Source organism: Alligator mississippiensis, chromosome 10 (assembly GCF_030867095.1).
Source record: "Alligator mississippiensis isolate rAllMis1 chromosome 10, rAllMis1, whole genome shotgun sequence".
Lineage (NCBI taxonomy): Eukaryota > Metazoa > Chordata > Crocodylia > Alligatoridae > Alligator > Alligator mississippiensis.
The window spans coordinates 76092621-76112558 of record NC_081833.1 but is presented as its reverse complement, the minus strand read 5'-3'; the positions used below and the strand labels follow the sequence as shown (position 1 = coordinate 76112558).

Here is a 19938-nt window from a genome sequence, read left to right as displayed (position 1 = left end):
CCGCCCGCTCCGGGGGCGGGACCGGCTGCGTTTGAACTGCCCCGCGCGGCTCCTTCCCCTAATGCGGAGTAAGCCCCGTCCGTGTGAACGCGCGGCCCGGGGGATTAACTGCCACCCTTGCGTATCGCATGTCAGGAGGCCGCCGTGCCCGCCCGTGGGAGACGAGGAGCCCCCGCCCCTATTGATCGGGTAGGGAAACCCTCCTCGTCTTACATTCGGGTAAATACGGTAATCGGGCATCCACGCCGCCCAACCCCACACGCGTGTGCGTGGTGTGGGAGGCCGGTGCACACGCACACACGGGCTCGGTCGCCGGCATCGTGCAGAGCTGCAGCGCCGGAGGAGGCAGTGCCACCCCCGAGCGAGCCCTGGCCCCCCGCACCGGTGCGTCCCATTTGGAGATGCGGGCCCTTGGTTGCTGCCAGCAGGGGCTCAGGGTGGCGGTTCCTCCTCCCAAGAGGCAGAGGGTCAGGCTGGGCCAGGCCCCCCCTAAGCTTGGCTGGACCCAGGCCACGCGTCCCTGCAGCCCTGGTGCTGGGGGCTCAGACAGCGGAAGTGCCCAGGGCATCGGCACGGCCGCGCGGAGACAGCCGGATCCCCAGGATTAGCCGGGGGATTTAGCGAAACAACACCACGGGCTGCTGCACCGGGCCAGATCCTGCTCCCACCCTGCAGGCCAGGAGGGCACACACTGCCCTGGTGCCCCCACACCGAGCTCCTGGGCTCCCCCAGGGATGCCAAGGCGGCAGCCCCAGCACAGCCCATGGTGCCTGAACCCCTGTGGCTGCCCGCATGTGGTTTTGCAGGGTCTGTTCCCCCTGGCAGGTCCAGCCTGGGCTGGGGGGCAGGGTACAGAGGCCAGCCTTGGCTCAGCCTTGGAGAACAAAGCACGCAGATAACCACCACCACGGGACTGGGCTGAGTCACTCTGCTCCCCTCCCCTGCCCTGGCCAGGCCTCACCCAGGCGGGGTGGGAAAGCCTGGTGCTTGCAGGATCCTTTCCCTCTGCTGGAAAGGCCCTGGGGGCCAGGTAGTGCCACGGACCCTGCGCCCCCAGGAACCAGACTGGAAACCAGCAGCCAGCTCAGCCCAGCGGTGCTCTGCCCCGGCAGCTGCCCTCCTTCAGCCCAGGGTGTCTCAGCCCCAGTCAAGCCATGGCTCCTGGTCAAGCCATGGATGGACTCTGGGGCCTGCAGCCTGGATGGGCCCAGCAAGGCCAGGGGTGGGCAGCGGGCAGCCTCCAGCACCTGGGAACAACCCAGGGGGTCCAGGCGCCAGGAGCCTGGCAGGGGTGGGGCAGGGTGCAGACAGACCTTGCCCGTCCGGCTCCTGCGCTTGGTTTGACCCCGCAGGAGAGCGCAGCCAGGGAGCACGTGGCCCCAGGGTGGCAGTGCTGGGTTTCCCCTGAATCTCCGGCTTCCTTTCCAGGGGAGGCAAGAGGCAGCAGACACCTGCTCCATGTCAGAGCTCTTCCCAGCACTGCATGGGGTGGCTGGGTGCCCATGGCCTCCAGCAGAGCCCGTACCAGGCTGGGCTGCCCCATGGCTGTAGTGGGCATAGGGATGGCTCCCCGAGCCTGCCAGGGCCCAGAGCAGTGTTTGCACTGGAGCCTGCCCCAAGTCTGCCAGGCCTCTAGACAGGGGCGCTCTGTATTTGGGCAGGGGGTTTCCAGTGGGCAGGAGGTTACCTGACACCGCCTCTCCAGCTTTCCCCCCCCCAGGCACCCGCTCCCTGCAAGGTGCCACCTGCCCGCTGGTGCTCCTGGACTGGGGAGCTCCTGGCTGCAAGGGAGTCCCAGCTTGCAGACCCCGCGCAGTCCAGCCTGGCACTCCACTCAGGCACAGGGGGCTGCAGCCTGGGGCAGAGCAAGGGGAGCTGGCAGCAGCCAGGGCAATGCCTGGGCATGGAGTGAGCAAGCGCTAGCCCCTGTAGCTGGCATGCTTTTGCGGACACCCTGCCACGCTGCTTTTCTGCCTGGACAAGCCCAGGGCCAGAGCCAGACAACTGCAGAGCTGAGCTCCCTTATGGCCAGATGTCCCAGGCACCCTCCTGGGAGCCCGGAGCCGCTGGTGCAGGGTCCTTGCTGCAGTGGGGTTGCTGCTGGCATTCACTGGAAACAGGCTGATCCTCCAGCAGCTGCCCGGCCAGACTGCCCCTATGCCCAGGAGGGCACAGGGTGGGCACCAGCTCAGCTGTGGAGGAGGGGAGCCCGGGCACTATAAGCAGTGCAGGTCACAGGAAGGGGGTTTAGCGCTGTGCCGGTCACAGAGCAGGTGGCTGCAGTCAAGCTACCTGCCAGCTGGGCCCAGGCGGGGGTCCTAGCTGCTGTGGGGGAGCAGAACAGCCCTCACTGAGTTTCATGGGGATGAGTGGGCTCCCTGCCTCAGTTTCCTCACATATGCAGGGTTGGGGGGGTGGAGAGGAGGGTGCAAGGGCCCGGGGGGCTTGGCAGGGACCTGCAGTAGGGCAGGCAGCCAGCAGGCCTAGCAGCGAGGAGCCTGCCCTGCAGCTGGGGCCCGGGCCCTAGGGCTCACCTGTCCAGCCAGGTCTCCATGGCTCCCCCTGGACCCATGGTCCCGGCCTCGTGTCTCTGGGCTCCTCCAGGACACCCTGTGCCAGGTGCCTGGGCCTGTGCGCTGTGCCCGAGAGCCTGAACCCAGAAGCCGGACAGGCTCCCTCCACCTCCCGCGTGCCCTGAGACCCAAGGGGTGGTGCAAGGTGGGGGGCGGTGTCCCAGCACCTGATCCTGACACAGCCGGTGAACAGCCAGCCCGGGGAAGGGAGGGTGGGGGAGTGGGGCATCCGAGCCACCCTGCTGGGAGCAGCTCCGTGGATGCCATTTGTGTAAACCCCTAACGAGCTGCTTTGCATAACAGTCTGCCATCTGCATCCAGGCTGCCAGCAAGGGGGAGGGGGGGGTTGCCAGGGGAGGTTGCAGCAGCAAGACATGCTCCCTTCCCCCACCCTGTTGCCTCCCCCGTAGGGGGTCCCTGGGGGGCATCAGGAGGGGGGCGATCTGGGCAGCCTTCCGCTTGCAACCCCTGTCCCCATTATCCCCATTCTACAGAAGGGGACACTGAGGCAGCACATGCTGGGGACTGTCCCATGCCGCCTTGGGGCACTGGTGTGGGGCTGGTTCCAGGGGCTCCTGCCTGATCAGGGCAACCAGGAGAGGGTATTTTGCCCTCCCTGGCTTGAGGCCCCGCTGGGCTGTGCCCCCCACCTGTCTGCCCGCCGAGACCCCAGGGCTCTGCCAGCCTGGAGAGGTGGGGGCAGCTCCGTGTGGGCTTCAGCCTGCCTGCTCCTTACCCTGCAACACCTGGGTGGCCAGCGCTGATGGGGAGTGAGGACAGCAAGGCCCCCACCCACCCCAGGGCACATTAACCCCTTGGGGACTGCACGGGCGCAATGGTGGCTTCAGAACCCAGGGCCTGGGTGGGCTGGGCCTCATCTGTGGTGTCCTCAGCTGACAGGCTTGCAGGGTCCCATGCTGGGGGGCTGGGCAGGCAGTGGGTCCGGGCTCCTGGCGAAGTGGGGGCAGCTGGGGTCGGGTGCCATGAGCTGAGGGGCCTGCAAGGTTCTCAACCAGGGCTGATGGGTGGCTGGGAGCCCGAGGCTACCTTCCCTGCAACAGGAGCTGGTGTGGGCAGCATCCCATGGGCAGGAGGGGCAATCTGCTGGAGCACTCCCAGCCCAGGAATGGTTAACCCCTGCGTGCCCTGCAGGTGCCTGGGCAGGGCAAGGGGGCAGAACAGGAGGGGGGTGTAGGCAAGGGGAAGAGTCCAGACCGGGGCTCCAGGGGCGGCTGCAGCAGGCTGTGCCATTGCAGTTGCTGGCTCTGGCCCCTGATGCAGAGAGGTCCCCGGGCTGCAGCCCAGCAGTCTCTGCGTGGCCATGTGCCTCCCCACCCTCTGCAAGCCGGGACCCAGGCGGAGACCAGAGCCAGGCCCAGACTGCCGAGCTCACAGCTTGGCCTCAGCCAGGCTGAGGTGCCAGGGGCTCTGCCTACCCCACAGCAAACCCCAGCGGTGCCATGGCTGCCCCTGCCCTGGGGAGGTGCAGGGAGAGACATGTTCACCCTCCTGGTCCCACTCCAGCAGCTGCACCTGCCCAGGCCTGGGGGCACTTACGCCTGCTGCCTCTGGCGGCGCGTTCCCGGAGCAGGGCACCAAAGCAGCTTTGGCTGTGCTGAAGGAGGGTCCAGTCTGGATCCGGCTCTGCAAACCTTCCTTGGCTGTTTAATGGGGGCTGGGGAAGCCCCACTCCCCACCTGGGCCAGTGCGGTGCCTGCGGCAGCACAGGGATGGGGCAGAGCCACTGCCAGGAGCTCTGCTGCCCATGGAGCTGTGGCCTGCGTAGCAAGGTCAGCGCACCCATGGGTGCTATGTGGGGGTGGCGACCAGTCCAGCAGGGCCCTGGCCCAGTGCCTGCTCCAGCAGGGGTGTCTCCAGCGGCGTGAAGCCCAGGTTGTCCAGCGGGATCCCGAAAGCTGCAAGCTTTGCCTCGTATGTCCGCAGCAGGTCGTTGTGCGCCTGGAAGGGAGCGGAGCCAGGTCCCAGCATTTCACTCTCCCCGGCCCTGGAGCCAGCTCCGGGCCACCCACCGGCAGCCCAGGGCATGTGGGGGCTGGGGATTCCCCGAGGTGGCAGAAGCAGGGCTGGGGCAGGGTTATGGGGAGCCCTCCAGGAGGGGAGCAGGCAAAGCCCATCCGCTCTCTCCCCCCACAAGGCCCGGAGCACGTGCTGCCCTCCCCCAGACCCAGCATGGCAGGGTGCCCCAGCTCCCTCACCTTGCAGACCCGGGCGAGCTCGTACTGCAGCTCCTTGATGCTGGTGTTCTTGGATTCCAGCACGTCCTAGCAGCGGAGACCGGGCTCGTTAGTACCTGGCTGCCAACTTCAGCTAAGCCCTCCCTGCCCCCTCTGATGTGGGGACGGCCTGGGGCAACACCCAGCACCTCCGAGCCCCGGGACGCAACTGTGGGAGGCTGTTCCCGCAGAGAGGACTGGGGCCAGGCAGATGCCCCAGGCTCTCGGTGCCTGCTGTGGCTTCGTCACCACCCTGTCCCATGAGCCCGGCTGACTGGGCCCTGCCTGGAGCCACCCAGCCTCAAGCAGGGACCAGGGGCTGGACCCACGACCGGCAGCTGTGGGGAGCAGCTGAACCCAGGAACATGGCGGTGCCCAGCAGCTGCGGGGAGCTCCCGTCTAGTCGGCCTCCTAGGAATGCGCCGCTACACCTGCCCCTGGATGTGGCCCCAGAGCTCCGGCTCCATTTTGGGCAGGGCCGGAAGCCCCAGGCAGGCCAGGGGAGCCCACAGCACAGCTGGGAGCCCAGCCGGCGTCTCCTGCATCCCAGCACAGCCAGGCCTGGAGCCGGCGCAAAGCCAGGCAGCACGTGCAGCTTCTCTGGTTACACTGCCCCAGCGCTGGAACGCGGGGGTCGCAGAGCCCCCAACCACACCGCGGCTCTCCGCACGGGTATTTTTAGTGTCCCGGACAAAGGCGAGGGGAGAAGAGAAGCCCCAGTCACTCCAGGGCTGCCAGCAAGATCCATCAGCCATGATAATCCCCAGGGTTGAGAGGGAAAGCCCCCAGAGGCCCCGCTCCCTGGCGCCGCATCCGCTGCAGCCAGGCCAGCACCCGCAGCCCCCAAAGGCCCCTCTTCCTTCCTTCCTTCCTCTGCAGTGGTTGTGACCGCAACCGCGCTGCACCCAGCAAGCCTGGCCCGGCCCCCGGATGGTACCTCCAGCTTGCGCGTGACCAGGGAGAGGGCGCTGGGGTCGAGGTTGGCGGCAGAGAGGACCTCGTTGAGCTGCACCTCCTTCTTCTCCACCAGCCCGGTGAGCGCCTGCAGCTTGCGCTCCAGCAGCAGGTTCTTGAAGCCGGTCTTCTGCTGCACCTCGCCGATGGCCTGCGTGAACTTGCGGTACAGCTCGTCCCGCTCCGCCTGCACCTGCTCAGGGACACCGGCGCACCCATCAGATGGGGCACTGCAGGGGACAGGGGCAATGCACCCCATGGCTCCCATGTGCCAGGGGCTGGGCTGGGCACAGTGCTCCCTCCCAGCCCGGATCCTGAGCAGCCTGGCTCCCGTTCTTCCCCCATTCACCCCGGGGCACTGCCAACAGCCCTGCTCCGTGGGCTCAGTCAGCGCCTTCCAGCCCAAGCACTGTGGTGCCCAGAGGCCCTGACCGCTACCTCCCCCCCGAACAGAGGGTGAACTGCTGTGCACTGGGAGATCTAGGGCTGTGCTGGACTCCCCTCCCCAGGGACCTTCCTGCTGGGCTGGGGGCATCCTGGGGAAGGACACTATGCTGCAGGGCAGCGATGGAACCTCAAGAGTCCCTTGTGACCAAATCCAGGGCCCTGGGAGAGGCCCAGCATTGCACCCCCCAGCCATGCCTCACAGCAGCCAGGCTGGGTGGCTCCAAGCAGCGGTGACAAGGGGGGGTCTGGCACGGAGCCGGTTAACGAGTGTCCTAATTAGGACACAGGAAGCACGCGGCTGCTGCGGCGTCAATCGATCGTGTTCCTGGGGGTTCTGTGCATCAGAGGCAAGCCCTGTCCTGCCGCGCTGAGCGTATCTGGGTTAGAGGAGGTGGGGGAGGCCTGCGGGCAGTGCAATGGCAGCCCAGAGCCCGCATGAAGCCAGACCCCCCTGCGGGACACCGGGGGTGAGAGGCTGCAGCTGCTGCCAGCCAAGAGCTACAGGCGACAGACCCCGCATGGCGCTGTCCTGCTCCCGGCGCTAAGCCCGGCTCGTGTACTCCAGGATCCCAGCTGGCGAGGACAGGGCCGTGCTGGCTGCCCCCCTGATCCCTTCACCCCCCACAGCTCTCACCTTGCTGAACCTCTGCTCCACCACTTCGTGCTCCCACTGAAGGTCCTTCAGCTCCTTCTGGGTGACCTTGAGCCGGGCCTTCGTGCTCTGCAGAGTGGGGGACAGCAGACAGACAGTGCCTGGGGGGCCACGGGCTGCAGGGAGGGGGCGAGGCACAGCCCTGGCCAGGCAGCACCCATGCCCATCCTCCCCACTGGCACAAGCCATGTGAGGCCAAGAGGGTGCTCGGGGTGAGCAGCTGGGTCTGCTCCTGCCTCCCTCCCAGTGAGGCGGTGGAACGGATGCCCAGGGAAGCTGTGGACTCTGTCACTGGAGGGGTCAAGGAGAGGCTGGACAGCCACTGCTGGGAGATAATCTAGGTGCAGCGATGCCTGTGCTCTGTTACGGGGGTTTCTGGGCTGTGCTGGTTGCTATATGGAGTCAGGAGGGAATTTTGCCCTCGGCTGCTCCACGTCAGGGGGCTTTTAAGACTCCACCAGAGGCACTGGGTGCTGACTACGGCCCAGGCTGTGGATGGGGACTGGGTTGTCAATGCTCCTGCTGGGAGCAACCCCGCAGGACCCCGGCTAGAGGGTCTTGCCCCTCCACTTGGTCAGACTGATGCCACGTGGGGTCAGGAACAGATTTGCCCCCAGTCAGACTGATATGGACTTGGGGGGCGGGGGGGTTCACCTTGCTCTGTAGCACAGCTTCTGCCTGGGATCGTTTGAGCGTGTATTAGTCTTTTATGAAAGCAGGACGTTGGCTGCCATGACCCCCCTGCTTTCTCTACGGCAGGGTCGGGTGTGATGTCTTGTGGTCGTGACTGTAATTTTGCTAAGTTATTGGACAATGGATGTGTCTGGGATGGTTTGCACAGACCTGATGCTGCCTCAGGCAGGGGCTGGACTAGCGTGACCTCTGGAGCTCCCTTCCAGCCCTGCTTCTCTACAACTCTCTCTGTCCCCCAGGGACCCTGGCAGCCTTGCAGCAGGGGTCCCCACCAGGTGACTGTGGGTCGGGGCGTGCGGTTGCCACCTGCCCACAGAGCCGACTTACCGCCAGCACCTCCTTGTCCTTCTCATAGTGCACCAGCTTCTTCTGCAGCTCGGCCACCTCCTCCCGGGCGCGCTGCAGGGGCTCTGTCAGGCGCCGGTTCTGCAGCAGCACCTCTGCCATCTCTTTCTCCAGGTGGTCCTCCTTCTTCTTCATCTCCTCCATCTGCTCCTGTACCACAAACACGCACCCCGGCTCAGTCCCCTGGGCATGGCTTGAGACCTCAGGCCTGCCCCGCCACCCCCAGCCCTGACCCCTTCCCCAGCCCCAGTCTTCCCAGCCCAGGTTCCCCTCCAGAAAGCTTGTTCCTAGGTGCCTGCCCCCCTGAGGCTCCAGGCCTGGGGTGACCCCCCTGCTGTGTCCGCCCAGTGGAGGGCAGAGACACGGGCACAGGGCAGGCGCTACCTTGAGGGTGTTGATGAGGGCCAGGTTGTTGAGGGTGACATCGTTGTAGTAGTTCTTGATGTCACTGAAGGCCTTCTCGTGGTTCTGCATCAGCGTGTTGATCTGCCCATTCTTGCGCTCCTCGATCTGATGGATCTCCGTCTTGCGCCGCAGGTCCAGCTCCTCCCGCAGCAGCCGCATCTTCTTCTCGTACTTGGCCTCAATCTCTGCAGGGCAGTGACCTGTGAGTACCTCGGGGCTGCTGGGCAGAGCCCAACTGGCTGTGGTGAGACCCAGCAGCCCACTGGCGAGGCAGTGCCATGGTCGAAGGGGGGAGATGAGAGAGCCCAGCTCAGCTCACACAGCGCTGGCTGCAGCTGCCGCTCTCTGCAGGGCCTGCCCCCCACCCTCCAGCTGCTCCTGGCAGGGAGGCAGCACCAAGCAGGTCTCAGCCCTACAGCTGGGAGGGAGGGGAGGGAGGGGAAGGGCCTGCAGCCAGCCAGGGGCTGTGCGCCGAGTGTGAGGGGCACGGGCTGTGCCCGCCTGACCTTTCACTTGTCTCTCGAAGTCACAGCGCAGGCGTGTGATCTCTTCCTCCTGCTTCTGCCGGGGGCAGGTGGCACGTCAGATCAGGCCCCTGGGCACAGAGGGAGCTTGGCTGCCCCAGGCAGCCCCCACACCCTCCTCCCCTGGAGGCACCATTTGCGGGTGCCTGGGATACATGGCACCCAGTGCCTGCCCAATGCCCCCTGTCCCCCACGCCCGATGCTCCCTCCTTAGATGCTGCACAGCCCTATTGCTTTCCACCAGGGACTGGAGGTCTCCAGCTCTCGCCTGGCATGGCCTCAACAGTTCAGCCTCAGTGCACCTGCATCCCAGAGCAGCCCTGGGACTGCGAGCATGGGACCTGCCAGGCCCTGGTCGTGCCAGCTGCCTCTACACCCCTCAGCATCAGTGGCAAGGGCTGGATTCCCCATGCTGCATGAGCTGGCACAGGGGGCTGCTGATGCATCAGCCTGTTCCTGGAACCTGACTCTGCAGTGGTAAACCCACCGCATCTGCCCCAGAATGAAGAAGGGGCCAGTTTTGGGCCCCCCACTACAGAAAGGATGTGGACAAATTGGAGAGGGTTCAGTGGAGGGCAATGAAAATAGCTGTGGGGCTGGGGGACAGGACTGGTGAGGAGAGGCTGAGGGAACTGGGCTGATTTAGTCTGGAGAAGAGAAGACGGAGGGAAGACTTCATAGCAGCCTTCACCTCCCTGCAGGGGGGCTGCAAAGAGGACAGAGCTGGGCTGGTCTCAGTGGGGGCAGATACAGGACAAGGAGCAATGGGCTCCAGCTGCAGCAAGGGAAGTTGAGGTTGGATATTAAGGGAAACTCTCACTAGGAGGGTAGTAAAACACTGGAACGGGGTACCCAGAGAGGTGATGGACTCTCCATCCTTGGAGGTTTATAAGAGCTGGGTAGACAAAGCCTTGGCTGGGCTAATCGTTGGTATCCTGGTATCCACCCCACACCGTGCAGCCCAGAGCTCGGCCTCTCCCCACCCCGCTAGGCACCACATACCATGCGCAGGCCTTTCACCACCACCTCGTTGGCCAGCTCCTGCTCCTTCAGCTCCACCTTCAGGGAGCGCATGTCCCGGCGCAGCTCCAGCTCCTGGGCCCGGTGGTCCTTCTGCGCCAGCTTCATGGACACAGTGCCCTCGGTCCGCAGCTCCGTCAGGTTGTTCTGGTGCTCGTACAGCAGGTGCTTCACCTTCTGCTTGTACACCTGGGGGCGGCGGGTGGGTCAGTCCCCGGACAGGCTGGGAGCAGGGGGCACCTGGGGACATGCCCAAGTCAAGCGGGCGCTGCAGCCCTAACACCCACCCCAGGTCCCACTCACCTTGATCTCCACCTGGTGCCGCTCCTCGGCCTCCTCCATCTCGCGGTCCTTGTTGCGCAGCTCGGCCTTCTTCTCATCCAGCTGCCGCCGCGTGATGTCCCAGAAGGTGTGGATCTTGTCGCGCTCCAGCTGGAAGTAGTTGCGCTCCTCGCGCTCGCGGTCCAGCTCCTCCCGCAGCCGCACAATGTGCTCCTCCAGCTGCGGGGCCCAGGCAGGAAGAGGCATCAGGGGGGGCAGCGGTATCCAGGCTCGTCAGCACCCTTTGCTGCCGGCTGGCCCGGGGCACGCGGGGAGGGAGCTCACCTGCTCCTTGCTCATGTCCTCGGGCGCCATGCCGTCCACCACGGCCGCCGCCTTCCCCCCCTTGCCCTTCTTGCCGCCTTTCTTTTTGGGCGCCTGGGAACAACGCGCAGGGCTGAGCCGCGTGCACGGGGGAGGCAGCAGCGCTCAAGTCTCTGCGAGTCGGTAGATGGGGGGTGGGTCCTGACTGCAGATGTCGGCGGGTGTCTCCCTGCCGGGGGTCCTTTGCTGGGCAGAGCTGAGGGGCCCCGACTGCCTCTCCCCGCCCTGCGCGGTCCCAGGGGCCAGCGGGTATTAGGGTTAGGGTTGGGGGGGATGTTGCTGCAGCTGCAGCCCCGTTGTATTGGAGCTGTGCCCAGCACACAGCCCTGGGGACAGGGACGAGCCTGACCCAGCACCCAGGGGCCCCCCAGCTTGCACTCGGGAGGCCCCGCAGAAACCCCCCACCCCCAGCTTGCACCCAGCCCCGTTGCACCCAGGAGACCCCCCAGCTTGCACCTGGGAGGCCCCGCAGAAACCCCCCACCCCCAGCTTGCACCCAGGGGCCCCCCAGATTGCACCTAGGAGACCCCCCAGCTTGCACTCGGGAGGCCCCGCAGAAACCCCCCACCCCCAGCTTGCACCCAGCCCTGTTGCACCCAGGAGACCCCCCCAGCTTGCACTCGGGAGGCCCCGCAGAAACTCCCCACCCCCAGCTTGTACCCAGCCCCGTTGCACCCAGGAGACCCCCCAGCTTGCACCTGGGAGGCCCCGCAGAAACCCCCCACCCCCAGCTTGCACCCAGGGGCCCCCCAGATTGCACCCAGGAGACCCCCCAGCTTGCATTCGGGAGGCCCCGCAGAAACCCCCCACCCCCAGCTTGCACCCAGCCCTGTTGCACCCAGGAGACCCCCCTGCTTGCACCTGGAAGCCCCCTCCCCCAGAAGCCCTCCTACCTCCAGCTAGGAGCCCCCCCTCCCCTGCACCCAGGCCCCCTGCAACCAGCCTGCACCCGGGAGCCCCCCCAGAAGCCCCGCAGCCTGCACCCAGGCCCCCCGCTCCCAGCAGGCTCCCCGCAGCCGGGAGCCCCCTACACTCAGCCGCCCCCGGGGCCCCTGCAGCCAGGCTGCCCGCGCCCCGGAGCTGCATGCCCGCCGGCCGGGCCGGGCCGGGCCCTACCATAGCTGCGGCCCCCCCGGTCCCGACAACCGCCGCGGCGGCCTCGCGAGAGAGAGCCGCGGGCCCCTAGCAACCCGCGCGCGGCCCTGGCAACCGCCGCCGGGGCCTGGCAACCGCCCTAGCAACCAGCCGCCCGCGCCCCGCCCCGCCGCCCGAGCCCGGGCAGCGCCCCAGGTCTCGGGGTGCAGGGATGTGGCTGGATGGGGCCCCCTGGCACGGGGCACGGGCCGTAGGGGTGTAAGGGTGCAGGGGTGTGGCTGGATGGGCCCCCCAGCTCAGGACACAGGCCCGAGGGAGCTGGGGGTGCAGGGACGTGGCTGGCTGGGCTCCCCAGCACGGGGCAGAGAGGACGCTGGGCACGGAGCTGGGGGCAGAGGGCAGCCGGGGCAGCCGAGCAGGGAGCAGCAGGAGCCGCCTGGGCCGGATCAGGCTGCCCGTAGCCCCAGGAGCGGAGCGGAGCGGAGCGCAGGCCGGGCTCAGCTTGCAGCCTCTCCCCGGCGCTGCTGAGGCCCTGCCAGAGGCCCGACACTTGCACCGCGATGGCAGTCAGGGCCCTAGGGGCAAGGAGCAGCCTGGAGCTCTGCGGGGTGGGCAAGGGCCCAGTCAGTAACATCCAGGGGCCCTGGAGCCCGTGCTTCGCCTGCGATGCAGGGCCCTAGGCTGCCCTCCTGCCCTGTGCGAGGCGGCCCAGGCTGCCCTGACAGCGTTGCATGGGCTTTGGGACGCTGCCCCAGGGCTGGCGGGGCGGCTGGACTCCCGCAGCCTGCTCCGCACCAGGGCAGCGGGCACAAATGCAGACTGGTTGCTAGAGGAGCGCTGGTCTCACGCCCTGCAGGGCCCAGCACCGAGCTCAGGGTAACCACAGCCCACATCTGGGCTGCACACCCGGATGCAGCACGGCAGTGCCCTGATGCCCATGCTGCAGTCAGCAGCAAATGCCCCTTTGCCCGGTGCTGCCCCCGTGTGCCATGCCCCCGGCCCCTGAGAAGGCGCCCCATCTGGGCCCCGAGCCCCGCACAGGCAGGTGCAAGCAGGCTCCCAGGGACTCCTGCCCTGGCATGGCTGGGGAGCAGCCTGGCAGCTGCAGCGCCGAGCTGGGGTCCCCTGGGAGCTGGGCGTTTCCATGGCGCCCTGTTGTCATGGCACCTGCATCTGGAGCACCTGCAGCCTCCATCCTCCAGCACCTTGACCTTGGCCTGGAGACCGCACCCCAAGGGGGGGCTTAACCCCTTCACTGCCTGGTGCCAGCACGGCCGGGCAGAGCCCTTCTCTCCGGGGATCGGGCCTCTGGGGAAGGGAGGGGAGCAGGTGGCCTACCTCCCCCCACCACCCCGCCGAGGACCCCGGGCTCCCGAGGAGGCTGGGGGCGCGGGGCCGGCTTAGGACCACCCGCGCCGGGTCTGGCTGGGCTGCCGGCTTTGTTTGCAGGGAACCCCCAGCCCGCACCGGTGCCCGGGGGTGCATGCATGCGGGGCCGGGGTGTATGCTTGCGGGGCGGGGGGCAGGGTGCATGCATGCGGGGTGGGCGGGGTACATGCATGCGGGGGGGCAGGAGGCATGCATGCGGGGCGGGGGGCGGGCGCCTGTCTCCTCCCCACAGCCCGCCCCGCGCCCCGCCCGCCCGCACCCCCCCCATTGGCGAGGCGGGGCTGGCCGGGCGATGCGGGGCTGCGCGCTCCGGGGCCCCGGCCGGGCGGGGCGGGGCGGGCCGCTGCGGGCTGCTGAGCGCGGAGCGCAGCCCGGTCCCGCACCCGGCCGCATGGAGCCGCGCGGCGGGGCCGCTCCCCCAGGTGAGTGCGGGGCCGCCCCCCAGCAAGGAAAGTTGCGGCGTCCCCGGGCTGCCCGCACCGCACCGCACCGCACCGCACCGCGCCCGGCCCGTGTATGGGGGGCGGCCGGGGGCGGGGTGCGGAGGTGTCCCAGGGGCTGGCTGGGTGTGCGGGGTGTAGAGGGGGATCCGGGGGCAGGGGGCGTGCGGGGGGGTGTGATCAGGGGGCACCCGAGGGGGTGTGGACGTGTGTGTGTGGTCTTCTGCGTGCATGCGTGTGGGGTGTGGACGTGGCGTTGCACTGTCCTGGTGTGTGTGTGTGTGTGTGTGTTGCACAGGGGTGCAGATACGTGTGTGGAGGGGGGTGTTACACAGGGGTGCAGAGGTGTGTGTGAGCAGGGGGTATCCTGGTGGTGGGTGTGTGAGCAGAACACCCTGGGGGGTGTGTGCAGGCAGGCGGGCATGCTGGGGGGAGGGTGTCCCCCCGGGCTGTGGGTTACAAGCTGGGGCAGTGTGGGGCATCATGGTGGGGGTGCCTGTGGGCAGGGCAGGGGTGGGTGCTGTGGGCAGGTGCCCCCCTGCTGTGTGTGTGGGGGGGGGGGGGCGCATCCTGGGCCGGAGGCTGCTTGCACTGGTGCAGGGGCGTGTTGCTGGGTTGGGGCCCCCAGGCGTGCCGTGGTGCCAAGGAGGGGCTGTAGGGGAGTGGGGCCCAGCAGAGCCAGGCAAGGGCGTGGGCAGCGGGGCGGGCGGTCCGGTCCCACCGCAGGTCCCTCCTCTGCCCTCGACTGCAGGTGAACGTGAGTCAGCAAAGAGGAGACAGCAGAGATCCCCGCCCCGCTCCTCCGGCCGGGGCAGGAGAGCAGGGGACACTGTGCCACAAGGGGCTGGGGCACAGCGGGCGGCGGGAAGGGGGCCCCATGGCTGTGGCTCTCACAGCAGCGTTTGCTCCCAGGTCTGCTCCCCAAGTCCGCATCTCCCACCCCTGCCAGGAGCTCTGAGCCAGTGACTGGGGAGGGGGCTGCATCCCAGCCAGCAGGAGCCAGACTTGACCCCCTGCCACCAGTGAGGGGGTCAATCCTCTCCTTGCCCTGCACCCACTGCACTGTGCCTGCCCCAGGCTCCCCCTTGCCTCTAGCGGGATTTCCTGGCCTGCCCATGTGCCCCATCGCCCTCCTGGCACACTCAGGCCGGCAGCTGCTCCTGGGGGACTGCTGTCCTGCCCCGAGAGAACAGGACAGAGCATGCGAGCAGATGGTCAGGGAAGGCCTGAAAGGTTGCCTTGGTGGGCATGAGCCTGACCCAGCCCAGCCCGTCTCACCCAGGGGTGCCAGGGGCTGTGGCAGAGCAGGAGGGATCGGGCGGCCCCCGCGGGAGAGGTGGGGAGCTTGCTGCCCGGACAGTTTTTCTCCGGCTCAGGTGTTTGAGTTAAAGAAACATGAGGAGTCCAGTGTTGGCGCCGGCCTGGCCCCGACCCCAAGCTCCCAGGCGCCGGCAGCCAGAACTGGATCAGGATTTCCCATGAATAAAACCGTGAACGCTGAAAGATGCCTTAGGGAGCTGTAACAACCCAGCCTTACAGCCCTTGTCCGTGCCCAGGATGCTGGACCCTTGAGACCCCGACGGTGCCAGTGCTGGAGAGGCCCAGGCTGGCACCTGGCGGGACTGGCTCCCCTGCATGCCCCTGGAGAGCCAAGGGCCGCGGCCCGCGGGCCAGGCCACGCTGCCAGGGAGCACCCAACCGCCCCCGGTGTTGGGTCTGCGCTGCCGCCGGCGGCTGCGCGTGGAGCTGCCCGCAACGGCAGCCGGGCTGTGAATTATTCATCGTCTGGGCTGCTAAAAATATTCCGCTCCCCTCCCCCTCCCGAGCCACGCCGGCTGTGCACAACTGCACACACCCCTTTGCGGCCACACGGCGAGACCCCCTGCCCCATGCAGCCGTGTGCGGGGCTGGGAGTGGGGGGCAGCATCAACGCCGTAGCCGGCTTGGCCCCAGCGCCCCCCGATCTCCCATGCTCGTAGACAAGCCGCCCCTTGTCCCCGGCCTCCCAGCACAGGCTCCGCTTTTGTCTGCGGGGACAAAGGCCCAGCAGCGGGGATGGCTGGCGGCTGGCACGGTGGCCTCAGGGTCCCCACCATGAGCACTGGGCCCTGGTACCCGTCTGCATCCCCCCACCGGCCTGTCTGCCACACCTGGGCCTGCCCCAGGGGTCCCTCGGTGACACTGCTGCTCTCAGCCTGGGGGCTCGCTCCCCCGCCTGCTACAGAGCCCCACCAGTCCCAGCCCCCGGTGCAGACAGACGGTCCCTGCCTGCCTCGGCCCCACTGCCGGCAGCTGTGACCAGGACCCTCGCCCTGGAGCATCCCTGGCTTTCACGGAGGGCGCTGCGGGTGACAAGGGGCCAGGGTAGAAGCTGTCATGGGGAGGGGGCAGCTGCTCCAAGCGCTGGGGCTGGAGCGGAGCAGGGGCAGCTGCTGGGAGCTCCCCCAGGCCCCCTGCCCAGAGCTCAGGGCTCTTCTCAGCAGGGCTGGGTCAGCCCTGGGCAGAGGAGCCAGGGGGAGTCCGGCTCTGCTGCTACCAGGGCTTGACGGACAAGGAGGTCCTGCCACGTAGCCCCCCGGACGCAGCCTCAGCTTTAACGCAGCAGGGCTTGCTCTTGCAGAACTTGTTAGGGAGGCTCCAGCCCCAGAGCGAGTGGCCGCCGTCCCCATCCCGGTGCCTGTGCCAGCCCCTGGGCCAGGCGAGGAACTCCCGGCCGAGGAGCAGGGTGGCATCCCCATCCCCAGCTCGGGCCTGCTGCAGGTGGCTGAGAGGAGACGTGAGTATGAGACGCCCCGGTCAGGCCCCTCCCCGCCCAAAAGGAAGAGGGGCTCCTGCATGCCCTGGTGCCGGCCCCCAGCTGTGGGAGCCTGGGTGGGGGGTGCTGGGGGTCACGCTGGCCCTGTATCTGAGCCGGGCACCCTTCGCAGAGCCGCTGAGCAGCGTGTCCTCGCTGGAGGTGCACTTCGACCTGCTGGACCTGACCGAGCTGACGGACATGTCAGACCAGGAGCTCGCTGAGGTCTTTGCCGACTCCGACGACGAGAACGTCGCCGAGTCCCCTGGTGGTGAGCGTGCCTGGGCTGGGAGTGGGGCTGACCGCACATGTGTACACACACACACACACACACGAGTGCACGTCCACTCATACAGACAAGACTCTTACATGCACCCGCTCAGACATCCACGCAAGTGACTGCACTTACATGCACATGCATGCATGCACACATGTATGCAGGCACATGCACACACATGCACACGTGCATGTTAGCGCACACACTCAGACATGCATGCACACTTATATATGAACACACCTGCACACACGCATGCCCATGCATCTGGCCACATGTCCCTGCTTACACTTCCCAGCTGGAGGGGGCAGCCCCTTCGCCTGCAGAACGCACAGGGCCACTGCAGCAGCGTCTCTGCCAGCGCTTCCCCGTGGAGACCCCATGGCACAGGGGTGCATGGGGGTGCTGTGCCCTGGTGCCCGGCCCCACACCCTGCCCTGGCTGGCTGCTCCCCATGCACAGGGCCTCCTGGCCTGGCCCCTGCAGCCAGGGTCTGGCATCAGCTGGAGCCCTGGGGGCAGATGCAGCGGGGCTCAGTTCCCATGCTCGGGGACTGTGGGCCTGGCACCAGGTAGGCCAGGGGGTTGAGCTCACCTGTCCCTTCTGGCACTAATTCCAGGCCAGCTGGACCTGGCTGGGCACTGGGGCTGCGGTGGGAGGGAAAGCAGCTTCCTCTGGGCAATGCCCAAGGGGCCAGAGCCAGGACAGAAGCAAGGGGAAAGCACTCCCTGTGCCGCAGGAGCCAAGGGGCCACCCCTGCCCCATCCCTTTGCTGGGGGCCGCAGTCCAGACCCTGGCAAAGCTGGGCTCCCATCCGGGCAGGCAGCAGCACTCTGCACACAGGGGTGTGCGCTGGCCCCGCTGCCAGGGCATCTCGGGGCAGGGGCTGGCAGGCACCGACACGGGTGTCTCCTGCAGGACTGCAGCCGCACACGCTCCCGCGGGCCGGGTACCTGCGCTCCCCGTCCTGGACGCGCAGCAAGGCGGAGCAGGGCCGGGACAAGAAGCACCTCAGCGACTCGGAGCTGCAGGCTGGCGAGGCCGACACCTTCCTGACCGTGGAGCGGCCCCAGGACGAGTGAGGCCGGGCTGGAGCCCAGTGACTCCTGCAGCTGCATGGGCGCCGTGTTGCCCTGGTCCAGCCTGGCCCGAGTGCAGGCCAGGATGACAAGTTTGTTGGCACTTTCTGCCCCTCTGCTGCATGCTCTGCTCGCACCGGGCAGGGCACGAGCAGGAGAGGAGCACGGCCCCGGCGCTGGCCACAGGAGAGGCCTCAGAGGGACGCGAGGGCAGATGGGTCCCAGCACAGCTCTCCACGAGCACGCTCCCGGGCTGGGATCAGCACATGGCACCAGAGCTGCCCCTGGAGCCTCTGCCCAGGGGAAGGGTGGCACTGGGGCATCCCGGCAGCTGGACTCCAGCCACCCCCTTCACCCTGGCATGGGAGGCAGCCCCCAGGTGCTGCACCCACCCTGGGGCAGTCGCTCTGTGCACACCTGCTTCCGGCTGGGCAGCAGGAAAGCAACAGCAAGGGGTCAGGAGAGGGGGTGACGTGCGGCACCCCGGCTTCCCGCTCATCCCCGACAATGCCTGCAGGGGAGAGATGCTGCAGCCTGCCCCGCGGGGACTGGCTAGGGGCCGCTGGCGCTACCTCGGCAGAACTGCAGCATCTGCACAGATGCTGGGGGCCTAGGGGAGACCCCCAGCCCCGATCCCTTGCTGCCACCCTCTCCACGTGCCAGGCTGATCCTGCCCTCAGTCCCAGGGCTGGGCACTTCCCACTGAGCGCTGCCAGGGCTGGCGCTCTCCCACCAGCTCCAGGCCCCTCGCGCTGTCCCTCACCGGACATACGCCCGTCCCCCCTTACTCAGAGCACCAAATAATGCCAACGCTGCCTCCAGAGCCGCGGCGACGTTCTTCCAGGCTGGGTGGAGCAGGCCTGGCTGCTTCTCCATCTCCGGTCCCTGTTGCCGCTGGGTCCTGCCAGGCTCTGAGCCTGGCACGAGGTCCCAGCTGGCGCAGAGCAGGTCGCGGCCAGGTGCCATCCGGTCCAAGCCCTGGGCTTTGCAGGCGATTGGCAGCTGAGACGAGCCATGCGACGTGCTACCAGCTTCCACCTAAACCCTCCGCTCCCGACAGCAGTGGCCAGCGCTCTCCACGGCTCTGAAGCCCCGCGGCTCCCGTCGGCCTTCGTCCACTGCCAGGGAACTGTTCCTGAGAGCCAGGAGCCACCTGTGATGGCCTCCGCACGGGCTCCGGCGCCCGCCCATCACTGCCCAGCACAATGGACTCCTGTGGTTTTTACCTCGGTCTCAAGGCAGCTCTGGGCAGGCCGCGGCCTGTCGGACCTGGCCTCGAACTGTACCCTCCATCTGTCATGTAGCAGCTTCCTGTACCGGTAAAGGTGTGCACCTGGCCGCACCCGCGTGCTGTCCTTGGCGCCGTTTGCAGCCCGTGGTGCCAATGCCAGCAGCAGGAGCTCCCAGAGCAGCGGTGAGGCCCAAGCATCCAAGGGGCTGGGGGTGGAAGCAGGACCAGGCCGTGTTGCCCTGGGCACTGGCTTGCAGCCCTTCCTGCTGACCCCAGATGTGCCCAAGGGAACAGCGGGCAAAGGTCTCTTGAGCCGCGCAGAGGGCCGGCGGGTTCCTGCAGCAGCCAGGCGTGTTGTGGCAGCACCGAGACCGGCTGCCCGAGGGAGCGGGTGCCCGTCTGCTCTTGGCATCAAGCGGGAGCAGGGCTGAGCTCTCATGACCCTGCCCCAGGGAGGAGGAGCTGGGCCTGCAGCACCCCCAGGCACACTGGAGCAGCAGCATTGCTCCCCTGGCTGTTGGGGTCTGAGCACAGGCTCCTCAGGGAGAACCAGACAGCCCTGCAACCCGGGATCAGGGATGGCACGCAGGCCATCCCTGCAGGCAGGGCTTGGCATCGCCACCCCAGACATGCTGCTCCCAGACTGCTGCCCCCTCCCCTCTCACCACCCCTCCACCACAGCCCAGGGAGGCGCAGGCGCACGCTGCGTCCCCCCATGCAGGGGCTCCGTTTATTGGCTCGTGCCCAGCCCGAGCCAGGTGCCCTGCTGCCCGTGCGGAGGTCTGCATGACCAGAGACGGTACCAGGGGCCATGTCTTTGTGCTCTGCGCCCTCACTAAATAAATACAACCCCCCCGAGAGCTGCACTCCGACAGGTGCAGAGAGGGAGGCAAACCCTGGCAAGGCTCTGCAAGCGCCACAGCACAGTCTCTGCTGGCTGGGGCTGGACTGAGCCTAGGCAGCACGCAGCGGTTCAGCGGAGCTGTGCTATTGCCAGCAGGGAAGCAGGAGGTTTCCCGGGACCCAGAGCAGGAGGCGACAAAGCACCCGCACGGCAGGGGCACGCCGACAGCAGCGAGCTCCTGCTCTCGTGGCCGCAGCAGGGGCCGGCGGCTGAGTGAAGCTGGCTCTGGACAGGACACGG

General features: G+C 67.6%; 2 protein-coding genes across 3 annotated transcripts; one reads left to right on the top strand and one right to left on the bottom strand.

Moving 5' to 3' along the window:
• The first annotated feature begins 60 nt into the window (after positions 1-60).
• Positions 61-18901, top strand: DBNDD1 (dysbindin domain containing 1). Of its 2 annotated transcripts, none has more exons than XM_059714005.1 (4): positions 61-189; positions 16037-16192; positions 16344-16481; positions 17403-18901. In XM_059714005.1, exons 3-4 carry the CDS (start codon positions 16412-16414, stop codon positions 17564-17566), a joined length of 234 nt encoding a protein of 77 aa, XP_059569988.1. In that variant the 5' UTR covers positions 61-189; positions 16037-16192; positions 16344-16411; the 3' UTR covers positions 17567-18901. The 2 variants fall into 2 exon arrangements, with proteins under 2 accessions (XP_059569988.1, XP_059569987.1); XM_059714004.1 differs by lacking the exon at positions 61-189 and adding an exon at positions 13282-13398.
• GAS8 (growth arrest specific 8) lies at positions 4217-11666 on the bottom strand. The gene is made up of 11 exons (XM_006269385.4): positions 11609-11666; positions 10454-10546; positions 10151-10348; positions 9830-10036; positions 8810-8864; positions 8283-8488; positions 7881-8048; positions 6843-6929; positions 5745-5954; positions 4790-4855; positions 4217-4532 (listed from the first exon to the last, which is right to left on the bottom strand). The coding sequence occupies exons 1-11, from the start codon at positions 11609-11611 to the stop codon at positions 4383-4385; spliced, it is 1443 nt and encodes a 480-aa protein (XP_006269447.2). The 5' UTR covers positions 11612-11666; the 3' UTR covers positions 4217-4382.
• Positions 18902-19938: the final 1037 nt, after the last annotated feature.

Coding starts and splice junctions, on each gene's coding strand:
- GAS8 (XM_006269385.4), bottom strand. Junction 10,349..10,453: donor AGGACATGAGCAAGGAGCAG/GTGAGCTCCCTC, acceptor TGGGCCCCGCAG/CTGGAGGAGCACATTGTGCG. Junction 4,533..4,789: donor AGCTCGCCCGGGTCTGCAAG/GTGAGGGAGCTG, acceptor GCTCCCTTCCAG/GCGCACAACGACCTGCTGCG.
- DBNDD1 (XM_059714004.1), top strand. CDS start 13,368: ATGGAGCCGCGCGGCGGGGCCGCTCCCCCAG. Junction 16,193..16,343: donor GCAGGTGGCTGAGAGGAGAC/GTGAGTATGAGA, acceptor CACCCTTCGCAG/AGCCGCTGAGCAGCGTGTCC. Junction 16,482..17,402: donor CGTCGCCGAGTCCCCTGGTG/GTGAGCGTGCCT, acceptor TGTCTCCTGCAG/GACTGCAGCCGCACACGCTC.